The sequence below is a fragment of the Pleurodeles waltl genome, chromosome 6, assembly GCF_031143425.1.
Source record: "Pleurodeles waltl isolate 20211129_DDA chromosome 6, aPleWal1.hap1.20221129, whole genome shotgun sequence".
In the NCBI taxonomy this organism is placed as follows: Eukaryota; Metazoa; Chordata; class Amphibia; order Caudata; family Salamandridae; genus Pleurodeles; species Pleurodeles waltl.
In genome coordinates this window covers 664,649,083-664,670,189 of record NC_090445.1, presented here as the reverse complement: position 1 = coordinate 664,670,189, position 21,107 = coordinate 664,649,083, and the positions used below count along the sequence as shown (strand labels likewise).

Below are 21,107 nucleotides of genomic sequence, written 5' to 3'. Positions count from 1 at the left end.
GATATTTCACCTCCAGGGTCTCCTCACTCTTGCGCTGCTGGCCATAGTGGGGGGTAGGATACTTTGACACTCCTCCTGAGTTGATTGGTGGATTGAAAACTCAACTGGGACGAAATGGAGGACCTCTTCCAATACTTCCCAGAAGAGCACAGATAACAGGGCCAAGAACTTGTCTTAGAGGAAAGTTAATTTCAAACACATTTTCTTGAGAAGCCATGCATGGCTCTGTATTTCTGGTTTAAGCTGGAGGTTCGCCAAAATGAGCTGAACCTGCCCTTTGATGAAGACCATCTGATGACGAAAACATCATTTCAATTTTGCAAGAATTGCCATCACAAGTACGCACAGAAAGACAAGCATCCAGTATGTAAAATATGCCTTCCAATCAACCACTGGAGTGAAGATTGTAATGCCTCTGCCGTCTTTACACCGAATATGCTGAGGGTGAGAGCGAAGCAAAGAATGGCCCATCACTCAGTGGAAGATCAGAAGTCAACAACATCCCTGAAAGGTTTGGAACTTTCCAGCAATAAGGAGAAAAATGTAGCCGAGGGAGCAGAAGGAGAAATCTCAGAGGATGATCACGATGAGGGTCCTCCGCAAAGAGGAAAAAACCCACTACCAACCCCAAAGACAAAGCCCTCGTCATTGAAAACAAAAGAAAGAGACTTGAGACCGAAATGGCCACCCACATTCAGAAAAATAAGGATTTGGATGAAAGTCTGAGGGTTCCGAATTCCACCAAAGACTTGGAGGTCGAAAGAAATTTCAGAGATGGAAGTAGGAGACATTTGCTCCCCTCTCACACCAGAGCCTCAAGAGGAAGAACTCTTTTAGGAGGTAGTGGAGGAACAGGCAACATATCTGCCATCGGGGGAAGGTGAAAATGTGGAGATGCAGTGGGAAGATTTGGAAGGGGATTCACCAGCGGAAATGTTAGAAACCTATCCTTTCAAACCCTCTCCCCCTAACAATATTGCCATTTATAATATGGTGATTTAAACTACGTCCGAAAGATTTAATGTTGAATCGGAGGAAGAGAAACCCAGATCATGTTTCTTGTTAGAGACTTTGATGCCATGCCAGACAAGAAATCAATATCTGCCCATGCTACCAAGTATTCTGGCTCAAGGCAGGGAAGCCTTTAAGGAACCAGCAACAACCTGCAGAGCAGTAGCACCAAGGGCAGAGAAAAAATACAAAACAAAAGACCCTGCACACGTTAAGAGTACTATCCCAGCTTGATTCCATTCAAGTCCACAGCAAGAAAGAGGGTAAACGTCCCATCTACATGTGGGCCACCACCAGACGGAGAGTAAAAGGATGGCACTTATGGCCCACAGGATGCCGAGGACTACTGCAAACCAATAGGGCATTGCAAATACTAATGCATTGCTCAACAGACATACACATCAGCACTGGGAAGATAGGAGAACTAATGAAGCAGGCCTCTCTACAGAACAGTACAAAAAGAGGGCTACTCATCTGGTAGAGATAGGAAGAAGCATAGCAAACACTTACTTAACATCTGCATTGCATGCAGCAGTCACATCTAGCCGCCAATTGATGGTAAGTGTTACTTTAAGGAGACAATCATGGCTATGAATTTCAGGTTTCAAGCCAGAGGTTCAAGCAAACATAATAAATACACCATTTAACGGACAGCAATTGTTCGGGAATACATTTGACCGAAGCCTCAACCAACTAAAAAAGAACAATGAAACAGCTAAGTCCATGGGGCATTGCAATTTCAGGGAGGAAAGTGAAGGGAGTCTTTCGCAGCAAGGAGACCTGTCTCTAGGGGAACATTTCAGGCAGGGGGTCTCATCAGAGTTTTCAAAGTGGTACCCAGACCTCAGTATCACAACAAGATTGGCAGTACCAACAACACAGAAGGGGCTCCTTTCTGGGAAGAACCAGAGGAAGAGAACAGTCAGCTAGAGGAGGTACAACCCCCACGAGTAAATGACTTAATTGCATCAGCAATAAAGGTCACAAAACCATCAGTGAAGGGAAAAATAAAACCTTTACAATACTTATGCAGCACACCAGTAGGTGGAAGATTACAGAATTTTCTCCAGGAGTGGAGAAAAATAATTTCAGACACATGGATACTAAACACAATGCAATATGGGTATTGCTTAGAACTAGACAAATTCCCTCCTACAAGAGGGCCAAAGAAGAAGAGACATTCGAAGGATGAATCAGATAGACTTCTCAAGGAGGTCAGAGAATTGTTAAACAAACAAGCAATAGAACAGGTCCCAAATCAAGATATCAACAAAGGAAATTATTTAACACATTTTCTAGTTCCAAAGATAGATAGAGCCCTGCATACAATTGTAGATCTCAGGTTCATCAACAAGTTTATAAAGACATTGAAGTTCAAAATGACAACTTTACGGGATGTTATTTCACAGTTGCAAAAAGGAGATTATTTGGCAACAACAGATTTTAAGGACGCTTACTTATACATACCTATGAATGAAAAGCACAAAAAAAACCTAAGGATTGTGGAAGATGGAAAACATTATAAATTCAAGGTTATAGCCTTTGGAATAAAGTCAGCACCAACAGTGTTCATAAAATGCCTAACTACAGTAGCAGCACATCTCAGAAGAATGAGTATTCATGTATATCCATACCTAGACGATTGGTTTGTAAGCACACACTGTTATCACAAATGCAAGCAGGACATTAAGATATGATAGAGAATTTGTGTACTCTAGCATTCCCATTAAACTTGGAAGTCATCGCCAGAACAGAAAATTTTCTTACAGGCAAGATTGAATTTGATTCTGCAGAAAGCATTCCCAAGTAAAAAGAGGGGACAGTCCCTCCTGCAGTAAGTTCTCCATTATCGGAAGGGGCAACCTCTGACAGCGAGGACTGAAAGGAGATTATTGGGAAAGATGGCATCATGCGTTCCCTTGATCCCATGTGTGAGACTTCATATGAGACCAATCCAGGAGTGGATTCAAAATCAGTGGTCACTAGCAACAGGGATTTGAAAAGATCTAGTGGTCGTCACAGAAAAGGTACAGGGAGGTAATTGGGTGGTTCAACAGAAAGAACATTATGCAGGGAAGAATATTTCAGCAACCAACTCCTTCTTTAACAATAACCACAGACGCCTCCCATATGGGATGGGGAGCGCATATTGGCACACTGAAAGTACGAGGAATCTGGAGGGAGGAAGATGTGGTAAACACATCAAACTACTGGAATTAGACTGTATTTCTAGCACTGAAAGCCTTTCAGAAACACATTCATGGAAAGACAGTACTAATTCAAACAGACAACACAGCAGTAATGTTTTACACAAACAGGGAGGAACTCTATCTCCACCCCCTCAAAACTAGCTCAGCAACTCTTGGAAATGGTCGATTCAACAAAACATAGAGATTCAGGTAATACACCTGCTAGGGAAGGAGAATTGTGAGGCAGACAAACTAATCAGGCAGGCCTCTTGCTCACACGAATGGTAGCTCAATCAGAAAGTGTTGCAAAGGATTTTCAGGATGTGGTGCACACCAACAATAAATCTGTTTGCGACCCCATTGGAACGCATAATACCAATACTTTGCCTACAGGCAGCCACACTATCAGTCTCAGGGGAAGGCCCTTTCTATAAACTGGTCAGGGACATTTGCATGCGCTTTATCACCAATTCCCCTGATACACAAAGTCATCAACAAATGCAGTATAAGTCACATGACTTTGATTTTAATTGCTCCTCAGTGGCCAAGACAGATGTGGTACAGTTTTGTACGGGGAACCTTTCTAACACTTCGACAAGAGGATCTGCTGTCAATGGAAAATGGAAAAGTGCTGCATCCAGAACCAGAATACTTCAAGCTGCCAGCATGGCTCCTGAGGCCTTAGAATTCAGGCATATGAAGTTACCGGAAAAGACAATGGCATTATTGAGAGAAGCTAGGAAACCAATATCAAGAAAATGTTCTATAGCGAAATGGAAAAGATTCACCTTTTGGGGTGTTAAAAATACAATGAGCAAGATGATCACAAAGGAAAAGAGTGTTAAAAAATCTAAAACACCTGTTACTAGAAGGTCTAACATTTGCATCTTTAAAGGTCTATCTGGCTGCGATTGCGGCCTATACAAGAGGTCAATTGGGATGAAAATTCTTCACAGCACCAGTGGTTAAAAGATCCTTAGAGGGTGAAAAGAGGTTAGCACCACCAAGAAAGTTACCAGCACCCACATGGAACTTCAAATTTAGGTTTTTACACAACTCGTGAAGAAACCTTTCGAGCCACTACACAAGGCTATTTCACAGAATCTGTCAAGACTTTCCTTAGTAGCCATCACTTCCCATTGCAGAGTTAATGAACTGCAGGCATTCACAAATCAAGAACCATATTTTCACATCCACAAGGACAGAATTGTCATAAGAACAGATCCTCATTGTATACCAAAGGTGGTTTTACAGTTTCACATTAACCAGTTGATTCAAATTCCACATTTCTTTCAAAATCCAAAGACACATGCTGAAAGAGCCTTGCACTCGTTGGATGCAAGACTCTCTATTATGTTTTAAATTGAAAGGACAAAACATGTCAGGAAAACTCAGCAATTGTTTGTATCTTTCTCAAACAGCTACTTGGGGAAACCAGTTGCAAAGATCACAATAGCAAGATGAATTGCTCACATAATTCACTTATGTCACACCTATGCAGGTGAAGCATTAACAATAGCAGAAGGAGCTCACTTGACAAGGAAATAGAGTTCAACTATTGCTTTTATGTCAATTACTCCATTACAAGACATCTGCATGGCAGCAACTTGGTCATCAGTGCATACGTTTACAAAACATTATGTTCGATGGCATCTGTCGCTGTAGATACGCATGTTCTGCAATAGCTCGCCATCTGGTGTTGGGCCGGAGTGTTACAAGTTGTTTTTCTTCGAAGAAGTCTTTCGAGTCACGGGACCGAGTGACTCCTCCTTTTGTCTCCATTGCGCATGGGCGTCGACTCCATCTTCGATTGTTTTTTTTCCGCCATCGGGTTCGGACGTGTTCCTGTCGCTCCGAGTTTCGGAACGGAAAATTAGCTAATTTCGGAAGATTTTCGTCGGTATTGTTGCGTTCGGGATCGGCGTACTTAGATTCCACACCGCATCGAAGATCGAAGAGCTCCGGTGCCCTTTGGGGTAGTTTTTCGATCCTCCGTCGGGGCCTGGTCGGCCCGACCGCGTGCTGAAGAACGCCGATGGAACGGACCCCGTTCCGCTTCTGCCCCAAATGCCACAATAAATACCCCTACACAGACCAACATTTGGTCTGCAACCTGTGCCTGTCACCTGAGCACAGCGAAGACACCTGCGAGGCCTGTCGTGCGTTCCGGTCCCGAAAAACACTCCGAGACCGTCGAGCCAGAAGACTTCAAATGGCGTCCGCACCGACAGCCCAACGGGAGTTCGAGGAACAGGAAGAAGAAGGTACCTTCTCGATCCAAGACTCAGACTCCGAAGGATTCGACGATACACAAACCGTGAGTAAGACGTCGAAAACCACACAAAGAAACATTTACAAGGCCCAGGGGACGCCACTGCCACCAGGCCATGGCTCAACCCATAAATTCGGTGACCGACCGTCGGCACCGAAAAAGGCCCAAACAGTGCCGAGATCGTCCGACTCCGGTCGAGACACCGGCACGCAGCCTTCTCGGGACCGAGAAAGTGCTGGAGACAAGCCTCGACACCGAGATGCCGGTGTGGACACGGCTCGACGCCGAGACAGCGGCACCGAAACAGATCGACGCCGAGAGGTTTCGGCCCCGAAAAGGAAAAAAGTCACCTCGGAGCCGAAAAAACACGCAGACAAAGTTTCGACGCCGAAACAAACTGCAAGCGACCCAGCTTCAGGCTCTTATACAGAAGAGCACTCGCTAACCTCCCAAATGCAAAAGCATAGGTTTGAGGAAGAGCTACAAGCAACTGATGTGGACCATACGCAAAAGCGTATCTTCATTCAGCAGGGGACAGGAAAAATAAGCACCCTTCCCCCCATTAGGAGAAAGAGAAGGTTGGAGTTCCAGACGGAACAAGCACCACAACCAAAAGTGGTGAAAAGAGTTACACCACCACCCTCTCCTCCGCCCGTGATTAACGTTTCACCAGCACAAACTCCATCTCACTCCCCAGCTCACACCACCATGAGCCAGGGTGACCAAGATCAGGACGCATGGGACCTATACGACGCCCCAGTGTCAGATAACAGCCCGGAGGCATACCCTACAAAGCCATCTCCACCAGAAGACAGCACCGCGTACTCTCAGGTGGTGGCTAGAGCAGCACAATTTCATAACGTAAGCCTCCACTCAGAACAGGTCGAGGATGATTTCTTGTTCAACACACTCTCCTCCACCCACAGCTCCTACCAAAGCCTGCCTATGCTCCCTGGTATGCTCCGGCACGCAAAAGACATATTTAAGGAGCCGGTCAAAAGTAGGGCAATCACACCAAGGGTGGAAAAAAAGTATAAGCCGCCTCCTACGGACCCGGTTTTCATCACTACACAGCTGCCACCAGACTCTGTTGTTGTAGGAGCAGCTAGGAAAAGGGCCAACTCTCACACATCTGGAGATGCACCACCCCCAGATAAAGAAAGCCGCAAGTTCGATGCAGCTGGTAAGAGAGTCGCAGCACAAGCTGCAAACCAGTGGCGCATCGCGAACTCCCAGGCACTACTTGCGCGCTATGACAGAGCCCACTGGGACGAGATGCAACATCTCATTGAACATCTGCCCAAGGACTTCCAAAATAGGGCAAAACAAGTGGTTGAGGAGGGACAGACCATCTCCAACAACCAGATACGTTCCTCCATGGACGCTGCAGATACAGCTGCACGGACAATTAATACATCTGTAACTATCAGAAGGCATGCATGGCTCCGAACGTCTGGATTTAAACCAGAGATTCAACAAGCAGTTCTCAATATGCCTTTTAATGAAAAAGAACTGTTCGGTCCACAAGTGGACACAGCGATTGAGAAACTCAAAAAAGATACGGACACTGCCAAAGCCATGGGCGCACTCTACTCCCCGCAGAGCAGAGGGAATTACAGCACATTCCGTAAAACGCCCTTTCGAGGGGGGTTTCGGGGTCAAAGCACACAAGCCAGCACCTCACAAGCAACACCGTCCACTTACCAGGGACAGTATAGAGGAGGTTTTCGGGGACAATATAGAGGAGGGCAATTCCCTAGAAATAGAGGGAGATTTCAAAGCCCCAAAACCCCTACTACTAAACAATGACTCACATGTCACTCACCCCCTCCACACAACACCAGTGGGGGGAAGAATAGGTCATTATTACAAAGCATGGGAGGAAATCACTACAGACACTTGGGTTCTAGCAATTATCCAACATGGTTATTGCATAGAATTTCTACAATTCCCTCCAAACATACCACCAAAAGCACAAAATTTAACAACACACCATTCCAATCTCCTGGAGATAGAAGTGCAGGCACTATTGCAAAAGAATGCAATCGAATTAGTGCCAAACACACAAATAAACACAGGAGTTTACTCACTGTACTTTCTGATACCAAAGAAGGACAAAACGCTGAGACCAATCCTAGACCTCAGAGTAGTGAACACTTTCATCAAATCAGACCACTTCCACATGGTCACACTACAAGAAGTATTGCCATTGCTAAAACTACACGACTACATGGCAACTTTAGACCTCAAGGATGCTTATTTCCATATACCAATACACCCATCGCACAGGAAATACCTAAGGTTTGTATTCAAAGGAATACATTACCAATTCAAGGTACTGCCTTTCGGATTAACAACCACACCAAGAGTCTTTACCAAATGTCTAGCGGGAGTCGCTGCACACATAAGAAGGCAGCAAATACATGTGTTCCCATATTTGGACGACTGGCTAATCAAGGCCCATTCGTTCATACAGTGCTCAAATCACACAAATCACATCATACAAACCCTCTTCAAACTCGGGTTCACCGTCAATTTCACAAAATCCAAAATTCTGCCACGCAAGGTACAACAATACCTGGGAGCCATAATAGACACATCAAAGGGAGTAGCCACTCCAAGTCCACAAAGAATTCAAAATTTCAACACCATCATACAACGCGTGTATCCAACACAAAAGATACAGGCAAAGATGGTATTACAACTCCTAGGCATGATGTCATCATGCATAGCCATTGTCCCAAACGCAAGACTGCACATGAGGCCCTTACAACAATGCCTAGCATCACAGTGGTCTCAAGCACAGGGTCACCTTCTAGATCTGGTGTTAATAGACCGCCAAACTTACCTCTCGCTTCTGTGGTGGAACAACATAAATTTAAACAAGGGGCGGCCTTTCCAAGACCCAGTGCCACAATACGTAATAACAACAGATGCTTCCATGACAGGGTGGGGAGCACACCTCGATCAACACAGCATACAAGGACAATGGAACGTACATCAAACAAAACTGCATATCAATCACCTAGAACTTCTAGCAGTTTTTCAAGCACTATAAGCTTTCCAACCAATAATAGTTCACAAATACATTCTCGTCAAAACAGACAACATGACAACAATGTATTATCTAAACAAGCAGGGAGGGACGCACTCCACGCAGTTAAGCCTGCTAGCACAAAAAATTTGGCATTGGGCAATTCACAACCAAATTCGCCTAATTGCACAGTTTATACCAGGGATACAAAATCAACTCGCAGACAATCTCTCTCGAGATCACCAACAGGTCCACGAATGGGAAATTCACCCCCAAATTCTGAACACTTATTTCAAACTCTGGGGAACACCTCAGATAGACTTGTTTGCGACAAGGGAGAACGCAAAATGCCAAAACTTCGCATCCAGGTACCCACACAAACAATCCCAAGGCAATGCCCTATGGATGAACTGGTCAGGGATATTTGCTTACGCTTTTCCTCCTCTCCCTCTCCTTCCTTACCTGGTAAACAAACTCAGTCAAAGCAAACTCAAACTCATATTGATAGCACCAACTTGGGCAAGGCAACCCTGGTACACAACGCTGCTAGACCTATCAGTGGTACCCTGCATCAAATTGCCCAACAGGCCAGATCTGTTAACACAGCACAACCAAAAGATCAGACACCCAGATCCAGCATCGCTGAATCTAGCAATCTGGCTCCTGAAATCCTAGAATTCGGGCACTTACAACTTACCCAAGAATGTATGGAAGTCATAAAACAAGCAAGAAGGCCATCCACCAGGCACTGCTATGCAAGTAAATGGAAGAGGTTTGTTTGCTACTGCCATATTAATCAAATACAACCATTACACACAACTCCAGAACATGTAGTGGGTTACTTGCTTCACTTACAAAAATCTAACCTAGCTTTCTCTTCCATTAAGATTCACCTTGCAGCAATATCTGCATACCTGCAGACTACCTATTCAACTTCCCTATATAGAATACCAGTCATTAAAGCATTCATGGAGGGCCTTAGGAGAATTATACCACCAAGAACACTACCTGTTCCTTCATGGAACCTAAATGTTGTCCTAACTAGACTTATGGGTCCACCTTTTGAACCCATGCACTCCTGCGATATACAGTTCCTAACCTGGAAGGTGGCATTTCTCATCGCCATTACTTCCCTGAGAAGAGTAAGCGAGATTCAGGCGTTTACTATACAGGAACCTTTTATACAACTACACAAAAATAAAGTCGTCCTAAGGACCAATCCTAAATTTTTGCCAAAGGTTATTTCACCGTTCCATCTAAATCAAACAGTGGAACTTCCAGTGTTCTTTCCACAGCCAGATACCGTAGCTGAAAGGGCACTACATACATTAGATGTCAAAAGAGCATTGATGTATTACATTGACAGAACAAAGAACATCAGAAAGACTAAACAACTCTTTATTGCATTTCAAAAACCTCATGCAGGAAACCCAATTTCAAAACAAGGTATAGCCAGATGGATAGTTAAATGCATCCAAATCTGCTACCTTAAAGCTAAACGACAGCTGCCCATTACACCAAGGGCACACTCAACCAGAAAGAAAGGTGCTACCATGGCCTTTCTAGGAAACATCCCAATGCAAGAAATATGTAAGGCAGCCACATGGTCTACGCCTCACACATTCACCAAGCACTACTGTGTAGACGTGTTATCCGCACAACAAGCCACAGTAGGTCAAGCCGTATTAAGGACATTATTTCAAACTACTTCCACTCCTACAGGCTGATCCACCGCTTTTGGGGAAATAACTGCTTACTAGTCTATGCAGAACATGCGTATCTACAGCGACAGATGCCATCGAACTGAAAATGTCACTTACCCAGTGTACATCTGTTCGTGGCATCAGTCGCAGTAGATTCGCATGTGCCCACCCGCCTCCCCGGGAGCCTGTAGCAGTTTGGAAGTTACCTTCAATTATTTATATATGTATCATCTCAACCTTAAATAGGTGCATACTTAGTCACTCCATTGCATGGGCACTATTACTACAATTCAACTCCTACCTCACCCTCTGCGGGGAAAAACAATCGAAGATGGAGTCGACGCCCATGCGCAATGGAGACAAAAGGAGGAGTCACTCGGTCCCGTGACTCGAAAGACTTCTTCGAAGAAAAACAACTTGTAACACTCCGGCCCAACACCAGATGGCGAGCTATTGCAGAACATGCGAATCTACTGCGACTGATGCCACGAACAGATGTACACTGGGTAAGTGACATTTTCATGCGTTGACATTCAGATGACCAATGAAGCTCAAGTGGGACAGAGGGTGCTAAGACATTTATTTACAAGTCAATAACCATCTTCAACCCAGCCACCACAGTAGGAAAAAAAAGCTTTGAAATCAATGCACAGCTTGTGAATCCACAAAGGATTCACTCTGGCACACGTAAAGTTTCTTACCTGTAGGTGAAGTTTTGCAGCTTGAAGAATTTTCTGGATCCACAAGCAACCCACCCTCCTCCTCCAGGAAGATGGAAGAAGAAAAAGAAGAATGAATGAAAAAAAAAATCTGAGGATGGCGAGCTAAGGTGAGAACATTCGAAGGCAGTATGACAGTGTCACAAGGGGACACCAAATGGAGGTTCTGTTGACTCCTACCAGCAAACAGGGGTAGAAAAGGGTGACAGACAAAAAAAAACGATTTTTGGATTAAGTAGAAATTATGGACCCAACCACAAGATAGCAGAATAATGCACAACATGTGAATCCAGATAATTATTCAAGCTGCAAACCTACACCTAAAGGTGACCATCTTTACATTAGTCTACTCATTCGGGCATGCATTCAGGGTCCAGAGCTCCGTAGCTGGCATCAGGCTATCGCATGTGATAGTTTGCCTCCGCACTCTTCTGCTCTGGCCAGATCCTTCAGAAAAGTGGGGAATAGAATAGGGATTAAGTCAGCACTGGTGGTAACTGGGTTGTTGTCAACTTTGCATCTAGTCCTCATGCTTCCTATGTTGCTGTCAATTGCACTACTGCTTGTTTGCTTCTACTCCCTTAATTGTGCTGCCTCTATGTGTCTCTGGGTTGACATTGCTCAATGTCCGAGTTGCAGATGTCATCCTAGCGGCCTTAAAAACTACAGCCAAGTACATCTGTGTGGGTACTGGGTTAAGATTTTTTTGTTAGCAGGCTTAAACCTTTTTTAGACTCCTCTTCCTGACATTTTGTGCCAAAGTGATTGCTCAGCAATAATTGACAGTCTCTGCTGTAAAAGGAATTTTTGCTTCCTTGTCTGCCTTTTTGTATGTTCTTACTCAGATGACACCTTGTATTGGCCATTAACGCACCCTGGGCAGTCGGAGTCGCAACTGGGGTCACATAGTGCCATTTGGTGGTGCTGGAGTACTATTGTTGAAAAAGAAAAGTTATACAGATCTAGTCTGTCACCTATGATTTATTCATTAGGCTAGTAATCTGCAGAAAGATACCTTTATCTACCAGAAATATATATATATATATATATATATATATATATATATTTTTTTTTGATAAGTAACTTTTTCTTCCCTGACACAGCGCTAACAGATAAACACATTGTCGAGATCTCCTCCTAGCTATACTTGCCACAGTTCTTTGAACGTGCTGACCATGTCCATGGTTATGCTGAGTCAAGCAGTGCTGTGAGGTTAAGGTGAGCTTCCTTTGCTTGATAAATGCCGCCCATTAGTCCAGACTAAAGCGTGTGAATCTGTGAAAGATCCGGTGATGAAGACAGAAACGTTACGTGTAACCACGGGTTCGGTGGCATGTGTAGCTGCAGATACACATGCTGTGCATAGTCCGCCGTCTGGTGTTGGGTCGGAGTGTTACAAGTTGTTTTTCTTCGAAGAAGTCTTTTCGAGTCACGAGACCGAGGGACTCCTCCCACTTCGGTTCCATTGCGCATGGGCGTCGACTCCATCTTAGATTGTTTTTTTTCCGCCGTCGGGTTCGGACGTGTTCCTTTTCGCTCCGTGTTTCGGGTCGGAAAGTTAGTCAGAATCAACGGAAAATTCGTCGGTATTGTTTCGTTCGGTATCGGGATAGTTAGGGCAAATCGACACCGAGCCTTAAAGAGCTCCGGTAACCCTTCGGGGTATTTTCGATCCCCCGTCGGGGCCTGGTCGGCCTGACCGCGTGCAACATCGAGACTGATGGAACGGACCCCGTTCCGATTCTGTCCTAAATGCCACAGTAAATATCCTTATACAGACCAACATTTGGTCTGTAACTTGTGCCTGTCCCCCGAGCACAAGGAAGAGTTGTGTGAGGCCTGTCGCGCGTTTCGGTCGAGAAAAACGCTCAGGGACCGAAGAGCCAGGAGGTTGCAGATGGCTTCCACGCCGACAGGACAACAAGGGTTCGAGGAGGAGGAGGAGGAAGAAGAAGAAACTTTCTCCATCCGCGAATCGGATTCCGAAGAATTCGACGTCGACGAGCAACCAACCGTGAGTAAGACGTCGAAAGAAAGATCACACGAGAAAACAGACAAAGCCCAGGGGACGCCACTGCCAACAGGCCATGGCATAACCCATGAAGTAGGTGACCGTCCATCGGCACCGAAAAAGGGCGAGCTGGTGCCGAAGTCGTCCGACTCAGGTCGAGACACAGGCACACAACACTCTCGGGACCGAGAGAGTGGTGCAGCAAAGGCTCGACACCGAGATAGCGGCACCGAAGCTACTCGACACAGAGACAGCGGCACCGAAGCTGCTCGGCACAGAGATAGCGGCACCGAAGATGGTCGGCACCGAGAGGCCAAGACACCGAAAAAGAGAAAGATCTCGTTGGAGCCGAAAACAACTAAAGACACGGTTTCGGTGCCAAAACACCCGGCAACCGAACCAAAAACCAGTTCCTACTCAGAGGAACAATCACTGTCCTCCCAACTAAAAAGACACAGATTTGAGGAGGAATTACAAACTACAGAGGTAGATCACACGCAACAGCGGATCTTTATCCAAAGGGGTACAGGGAAAATCAGCACTCTTCCCCCAATCAGAAGGAAAAGGAAACTTGACTTCCAGCAACAAGACAAGCCACCACAAGCAAAGGTGGTAAAGAGGGCAACTCCACCACCCTCTCCACCACAGTCAACTCATGTATCACCGGCACAGACTCCACCACAATCACCAGCTCATACCACCATGAGCCAGGATGATCAGGCAGCATGGGACCTCTATGATGCTCCAGTATCGGACAATAGTCCAGAGTCGTACCCAACTAAACCCTCACCACCTGAGGACAGTACAGCATATGCACAGGTGGTAGCTAGGGCAGCCGAATTTCATAATGTATCTCTACATTCGGAGCCTATTGAGGATGACTTCCTCTTTAACACCCTGTCCTCCACCCACAGCCATTATCAAAGCCTTCCCATGCTCCCGGGAATGCTAAGGCACGCTAAACAGATTTTCAAGGAGCCTGTTAAAAACAGAGCAATAACTCCAAGGGTGGAGAAAAAATACAAGGCACCGCCTACAGACCCTGCTTTTATTACATCACAACTGACACCAGATTCAGTAGTCGTAGGAGCAGCTCGTAAAAGAGCCAACTCGCAGACATCAGGCGACACACCACCTCCGGACAAGGAGAGCCGCAAGTTTGATGCAGCTGGGAAAAGGGTTGCAGCACAAGCTGCAAATCAGTGGCGCATCGCCAACTCGCAAGCACTTCTAGCGCGATACGACCGGGCCCATTGGGACGAGATGCAACATCTCATCGAGCACCTCCCCAAAGAATTCCAGAAACGAGCGAAACAAGTGGTTGAAGAGGGGCAAAATATCTCCAACAACCAAATACGTTCTTCTATGGATGCAGCAGATACAGCTGCAAGAACAATAAATACTGCTGTGACAATAAGGAGGCACGCATGGCTGCGCACATCTGGCTTCAAACCTGAGATACAACAGGCAGTGCTCAATATGCCGTTCAATGAACAGCAATTGTTTGGCCCAGAAGTGGACACTGCAATTGAAAAATTAAAGAAGGACACTGACACAGCCAAAGCCATGGGCGCACTCTATTCCCCGCAGGGCAGAGGCACATTTGGCACATTTCGCAAAACAACTTTCAGAGGAGGGTTTCGAGGTCAAGCCACAGAAGCCAGCACCTCACAAACAAGACCACCTACCTACCAGGGACAATATCAAAGGGGTGGCTTTCGAGGCCAATACAGAGGGGGCCAATTCCCAAGAAACCGGGGAAAGTTTCAGGGTCCCAAAACCCCTCAAAATAAACAGTGACTCACAAGTCACACAACCCCTTCACACAACACCAGTGGGGGGAAGACTAAGCCAGTTCCACAAATCATGGGAGGAAATAACAACAGACACTTGGGTCTTAGCAATTATCCAACATGGTTATAGCATAGAATTTCTCCAACTCCCTCCAAACGTCCCACCGAAAACACACAATATGTCAAAACAGCATATAGACCTTCTAGGACTAGAAGTTCAAGCATTACTGCAAAAAGACGCAATAGAATTAGTACCAAAAACACAAAAGAACACAGGAGTTTACTCACTGTACTTTCTAATACCGAAAAAGGACAAAAGTCTGAGACCAATATTAGATCTCAGAACACTAAACACCTACATCAAATCAGACCACTTTCACATGGTCACGTTACAAGACGTAATACCACTACTGAAACAGCAAGACTACATGACAACGTTAGATCTAAAAGACACGTATTTCCATATACCGATACATCCCTCGCACAGGAAATACCTAAGGTTCGTATTCAAAGGAATACATTACCAATTCAAAGTGTTGCCATTCGGAATAACAACAGCACCAAGAGTCTTTACAAAATGTCTACCAGTAGTAGCTGCACATATCAGGAGGCAGCAAATACACGTGTTCCCGTACCTAGACGATTGGTTAATCAAAACCAACTCGCTAACAAAGTGTTCACACCACACAGATTATGTTATACAAACCCTTTACAAACTGGGTTTCTCCATCAACTATGCAAAGTCACACCTTTTGCCGTGTCAAACACAGCAATACTTAGGAGCGACAATCAACACAACAAAAGGGATAGCCGCTCCAAGTCCACAAAGGGTTCAAAATTTTCACAAGGTGATACAAGCTATGTATCCAACACAAAAGATACACGCAAAGATGGTATTAAAACTCCTAGGCATGATGTCCTCATGCATAGCCATTGTCCCAAACGCAAGATTGCACATGCGGCCCTTACAACAGTGCCTAGCATCACAATGGTCACATGCACAGGGTCAACTTCTAGATCTGGTGTTGATAGACCGCCAAACATACATCTCGCTTCTATGGTGGAACAGTACAAATTTAAACAAAGGGCGGCCTTTCCAAGACCCAGTGCCACAATACGTGATAACAACAGATGCTTCCATGACAGGGTGGGGAGCACACCTCAATCAACACAGCATCCAAGGACAATGGGACGTACATCAAAGAAAGTTTCATATAAATCACCTAGAATTGTTCGCAGTATTTCTAGCGTTGAAAGCATTCCAACCAATGATAACCCACAAATACATTCTTGTCAAAACAGACAACATGACGACAATATATTATTTAAACAAACAGGGGGGAACACACTCTACACAGTTGTGTCTCCTAAAACAAAAAATATGGCATTGGGCAATTCACAACCACATTCGCCTAATAGCACAGTTTATTCCAGGGATCCAGAACCAGCTAGCAGACAATCTCTCTCGGGATCACCAACAGGTCCACGAATGGGAAATTCACCCCCAAATCCTGAACACTTACTTCCAAATTTGGGGAACACCTCAAATAGATCTATTTGCAACAAAAGAAAATGCAAAATGCCAAAACTTCGCATCCAGGTACCCACACCGGCAATCTCAAGGCAATGCTCTATGGATGAATTGGTCAGGGATATTTGCGTACGCTTTTCCCCCTCTCCCTCTCCTTCCATATCTAGTAAACAAATTGAGTCAAAACAAACTCAAACCCATACTAATAGCACCAACATGGGCAAGACAACCTTGGTATACCACACTACTAGACCTGTCAGTAGTACCTCATGTCAAACTACCCAACAGGCCAGATCTGTTAACACAACACAAACAACAGATCAGGCATCCAAACCCAGCATCGCTGAATCTAGCAATTTGGCTCCTGAAATCCTAGAATTTGGACACTTGAACCTCACACAAGAGTGTATGGAGGTCATAAAACAAGCTAGAAGACCATCCACTAGACACTGCTATGCAAGTAAATGGAAAAGATTTGTTTGTTACTGCCATAATAATCAAGTCCAACCATTGCATGCATCTCCAAATGATGTAGTAGGATATTTACTACATTTACAAAAATCAAATCTAGCTTTCTCTTCCATAAAAATACATCTCGCAGCAATATCTGCTTACCTGCAGATTACTCATTCAACTTCCCTATTTAGAATACCTGTCATTAAAGCGTTTATGGAGGGCCTAAAGAGAATTATACCACCAAGGACACCACCTGTTCCTTCATGGAACCTCAACATTGTCTTGACAAGGCTCATGGGTCCACCTTTCGAACCCATGCATTCTTGTGAAATGCAATACTTAACGTGGAAAGTTGCATTTCTCATTGCCATCACATCTCTAAGAAGAGTAAGTGAAATACAGGCGTTTACCATACAAGAACCATTTATTCAAATACACAAAAATAAGGTCGTTCTAAGAACAAATCCAAAATTCTTACCAAAGGTTATCTCACTGTTCCACTTAAACCAAACAGTGGAATTACCAGTGTTCTTCCCACAGCCAGATTCAATAGCTGAAAGAGCACTACATACATTAGACATCAAGAGAGCGCTAATGTACTACATTGACAGGACAAAAGAAATTAGGAAGACAAAACAACTATTTATTGCCTTCCAAAAACCTCATACAGGAAATCCAATTTCAAAACAAGGTATCGCCAGATGGAAAGTAAAGTGCATCCAAACCTGCTATCTTAAAGCAAAGAGAGAACTGCCTATTACACCAAAGGCACACTCAACCAGAAAGAAATGTGCTACTATGGCCTTTCTAGGAAATATTCCAATGACCGAAATATGTAAGGCAGCCACATGGTCTACGCCTCATACATTTACTAAACACTACTGTGTAGATGTGTTATCTGCACAACAGGCCACAGTAGGTCAAGCCGTACTAAGAACTTTATTTCAAACTACTTCCACTCCTACAGGCTGAACCACCGCTTTTGGGGAGATAACTGCTTACTAGTCTATGCACAGCATGTGTATCTGCAGCTACACATGCCATCGAACGGAAAATGTCACTTACCCAGTGTACATCTGTTCGTGGCATTAGTCGCTGCAGATTCACATGCGCCCACCCACCTCCCCGGGAGCCTGTAGCCGTTTAGAAGTAGATCTTGAACATTTGTACATTTGTAAATATATTACATTAAACCTTCATTTTGTACATACGGATTTATTCCATTGCATGGGCACTATTATTAGCATACACAACTCCTACCTCACCCTCTACGGGGAAAACAATCTAAGATGGAGTCGACGCCCATGCGCAATGGAACCGAAGTGGGAAGAGTCCCTCGGTCTCGTGACTCAAAAAGACTTCTTCGAAGAAAAAAAACTTGTAACACTCCGACCCAACACCAGACGGCGGACTATGCACAGCATGTGAATCTGCAGCGACTAATGCCACGAACAGATGTACACTGGGTAAGTGACATTTTCCTTCTGCAGCTTGTTGGTCTTTCATCGATTTAAATGCTGCCATCCCCTTTCATGAGGCTCTACTACTACCTTCCACTTCGAGGTGCAATAAAACCTGAGCTGTGGAGCTGTGTTAAATAAGTGTTTGTTAAATAAGTGCCATGAGTCACTGCTGATTTAATATTTCCCAAACGATTCCTAGCCTAATGTTGTGGAATAATTCAAATGTGAATCTATGGATGATACCACTGGCGAAGGACTTAAGTTACAAGTAAGTTTATTTGCCTTATTTTGCTTTACCTGTAACCTTTGCCCTGTTTCCTTGCTAGAGAGCTTTGTATTTGCTCTGGCCTCCGCCTTGGAGTAACTTACATCAACCAAGGTGAAGGTAAGACAGATTTTGTGGATAGAGCTTTTCTTTATCTGGTGTTTCTCTGTTTCAGATGGCAGACTCCGGTGGCCAGCCACAGTTGACCCAGGTAAGTGGCTTGCACTCGGCTATGGTTTCGTGCTGGAATGCTTCCTAACATTTCCCGTGGCACACTGCCCTACTCTTATGCACATCTACAATCATGCTAAGCAGTTTTCGAACACCATGGTGCCCTTCTGCACGACTTGTATTGCGTCCTCACTTACCTTCTCTGAGTGTCCCCTGTGTGTATTTGAAGGGGTTGGCTAGTCACCTGTCTAAAGTATCCCTGATGACTTCATACTTCCGAGTAAATAATTTATTTATTGTGCCTGAAAACAGTGTGAGCTTCATACTCATTCAACGAATTAATCGGTGTTACCCAGCCAGAGGGGTGCTCTCTAGTGCAGCCCTTTGGTTTCTCTGGAGCTCACCACAAATCTCTCCTTCTCGCACTAGTGACTAGTGCACGCCATGATCCCGGGAATGAGGGTCTGCTCTCATGTTGTAGCATTGATTAAAGCCTGATAGTTAACAGGCAGTGGTGGATCAATTACACCGTTGTCCAGTGAGTATACACCTTTAGCTGACCTCTCAGGCGACTAGTCTTAACTTGGTCGCTATTTGCCTGGAAACTCACTTGAATTTAAGGCCTGTAGAAAATTTGTGACACACATTTGAGTTCGTCAACGGTGAATATGTTGCTGCTTAACATGTCCTTTTACTTCTTTTCAGCCTGGAAAGTTTACGGAGGCCTTCAAGTACTTTGTACAGGGAATGGGATACAGTAAGTATCTAGGAGCAGGGTAATTGTAGGTGCTGTGAATTAGATTTGTCTCCTATGCAAAGAACGGGTACAGCACAGGCATCAGCTAGTGCTGTATCATACAGAGGTGATACAGCACTAGCAGGCTTTACGCAGTGTAGGCAGCAACCTCGCAAGCTTCACTTGGTCCGGTACAGTCAGCATCATTCTTAATCCACATCAAGACCAAATATTAATGCAAGCTCTCGTTGTATGATCAGTACAGGTGCAGCACAATCTTAAGCAGATCTCCCTTCCCTTGCACATCATTCTTAGAGTACAAGCAGCAGCTAGTGCAGGCTACCTCCATACATTCAGTTAAGATACAACAAGCTTCCCTCACACAAACACACTGTGGGCATGCTGGTACTCGACCGTTCTTGTCTCTCATTTCCACCTAGACTCCTGTGGAATGGTGGTACTGAATGATTTTTGGATCACGCCTCTGCAGGAGGTGTCACCTCTGGTAATGCAACTACTGGATTGGTCTTGGAGCTCACTCATGCAGAGTCATTTGGTGTGCAGGGAGTAGTTGGTTCTAGGAGGCCACTCCTGCCAAGATACCCTGGAGCTCACTGCTGTAAAATCTCCCTAATGGCATGCGGGTACTAGAAGTTTCGAATTACTTTCTCCTGCAGTGACTTTGTTGGTAACCAGGCAGTGATGTTTCCAGACACTCAGTCCTTGGGTCTTGCTTATGGGAAATGTCTTTGCCAAAATGAAATTACTGAATGGATCTTGCTCCTGGGTAGTAGAACATTCTTATAGATGTGAGGATATCCTCCTTGTCGATAGATCACTCTACAAATATGCATAACGTAACATGTTACTTAGGTTCTCTCCCCTCAGGAGATTCTCCATGTGAATGTGGCCTTTTGGCCTTACTCTTGCGGAGATGATCTTCTCTAATGTGGACCCCTGGTGGTTCGGGAATCTCACACCTCTGGATAGACTTTGGTATTCTGTTGGATTAGACCCTGCTACAGTGCAACTAATCAGTTGTTTTTACGAGTCTCTTCCTGAGCGTCTGTTGCCTGCTGGTGCTGGACAGTTAATGCCCTGCTTCCTTGTTAGAAAGCAGGCACAAGTTCTTGCTTCTGCATGGAGTCTCTGTAGGTTGCTTTTTGGGTCGTGCTTCGCTGTAGCCTCTTTCAGAATGTAGGTACTGAGAGGCTTATGGGTTTCTCTTCTTATTGACGATGTTATTAAAATGTAGAAATTAAATGGTGGTTAGATCTTAAGTTTCGAGGAATTCCCTGCTGAAATGCAAATCCTTCTAGTCTTTCGGTCTTGCTACTGTTTTGAGTTACTGAAATGCAGATCAAGGACCGTTCTTGTGTATTGCTGTTCTGATATCTTGCAGCTATGGCAATTCTCATTTGGGATCCACATAGCTGATGGTCTGTGGGTGTGGCTCATGTGAAGGGGATAGCTTAGGAATCTCTTGAAATCCAGTAAACTGTATGGTGTTTGCATCACACTTCACAGTAGATTTTGTTGGAATGCATGAAATGGCTGGGCTTTACTCTTCCGAATACACAAAATGTGTTTTAAGTCAGCAGTGCGTGGTTGATGGCTCTCTCTCCACTTTGGGACTGTTGTATGATAGTTCAGGATACTTCTTGAGTACTGCTCCTTTAAAAGTTTCTGCTGGGATACAGGTAGTAGATAATTAGTGGGTTTCGCTCATGTAGTGTCTCTATTTGCAGTACAA

At 44.7% G+C, this 21,107-nt stretch overlaps 1 protein-coding gene across 5 annotated transcripts in view; it reads left to right on the top strand.

The window, feature by feature from the left end:
- NDRG2 (NDRG family member 2) overlaps positions 1-21,107 on the top strand; it is a 193,241-nt gene that overhangs the window by 166,568 nt on the left and 5,566 nt on the right. For all 5 annotated transcript variants that reach the window (XM_069239059.1, XM_069239057.1, XM_069239058.1 and 2 more), the window contains exons 14-15: positions 18,623-18,658; positions 19,324-19,375. In XM_069239059.1, the coding sequence (XP_069095160.1) occupies positions 18,623-18,658; positions 19,324-19,375 (88 nt within the window). The remainder of the gene's footprint in view (positions 1-18,622; positions 18,659-19,323; positions 19,376-21,107) is intronic.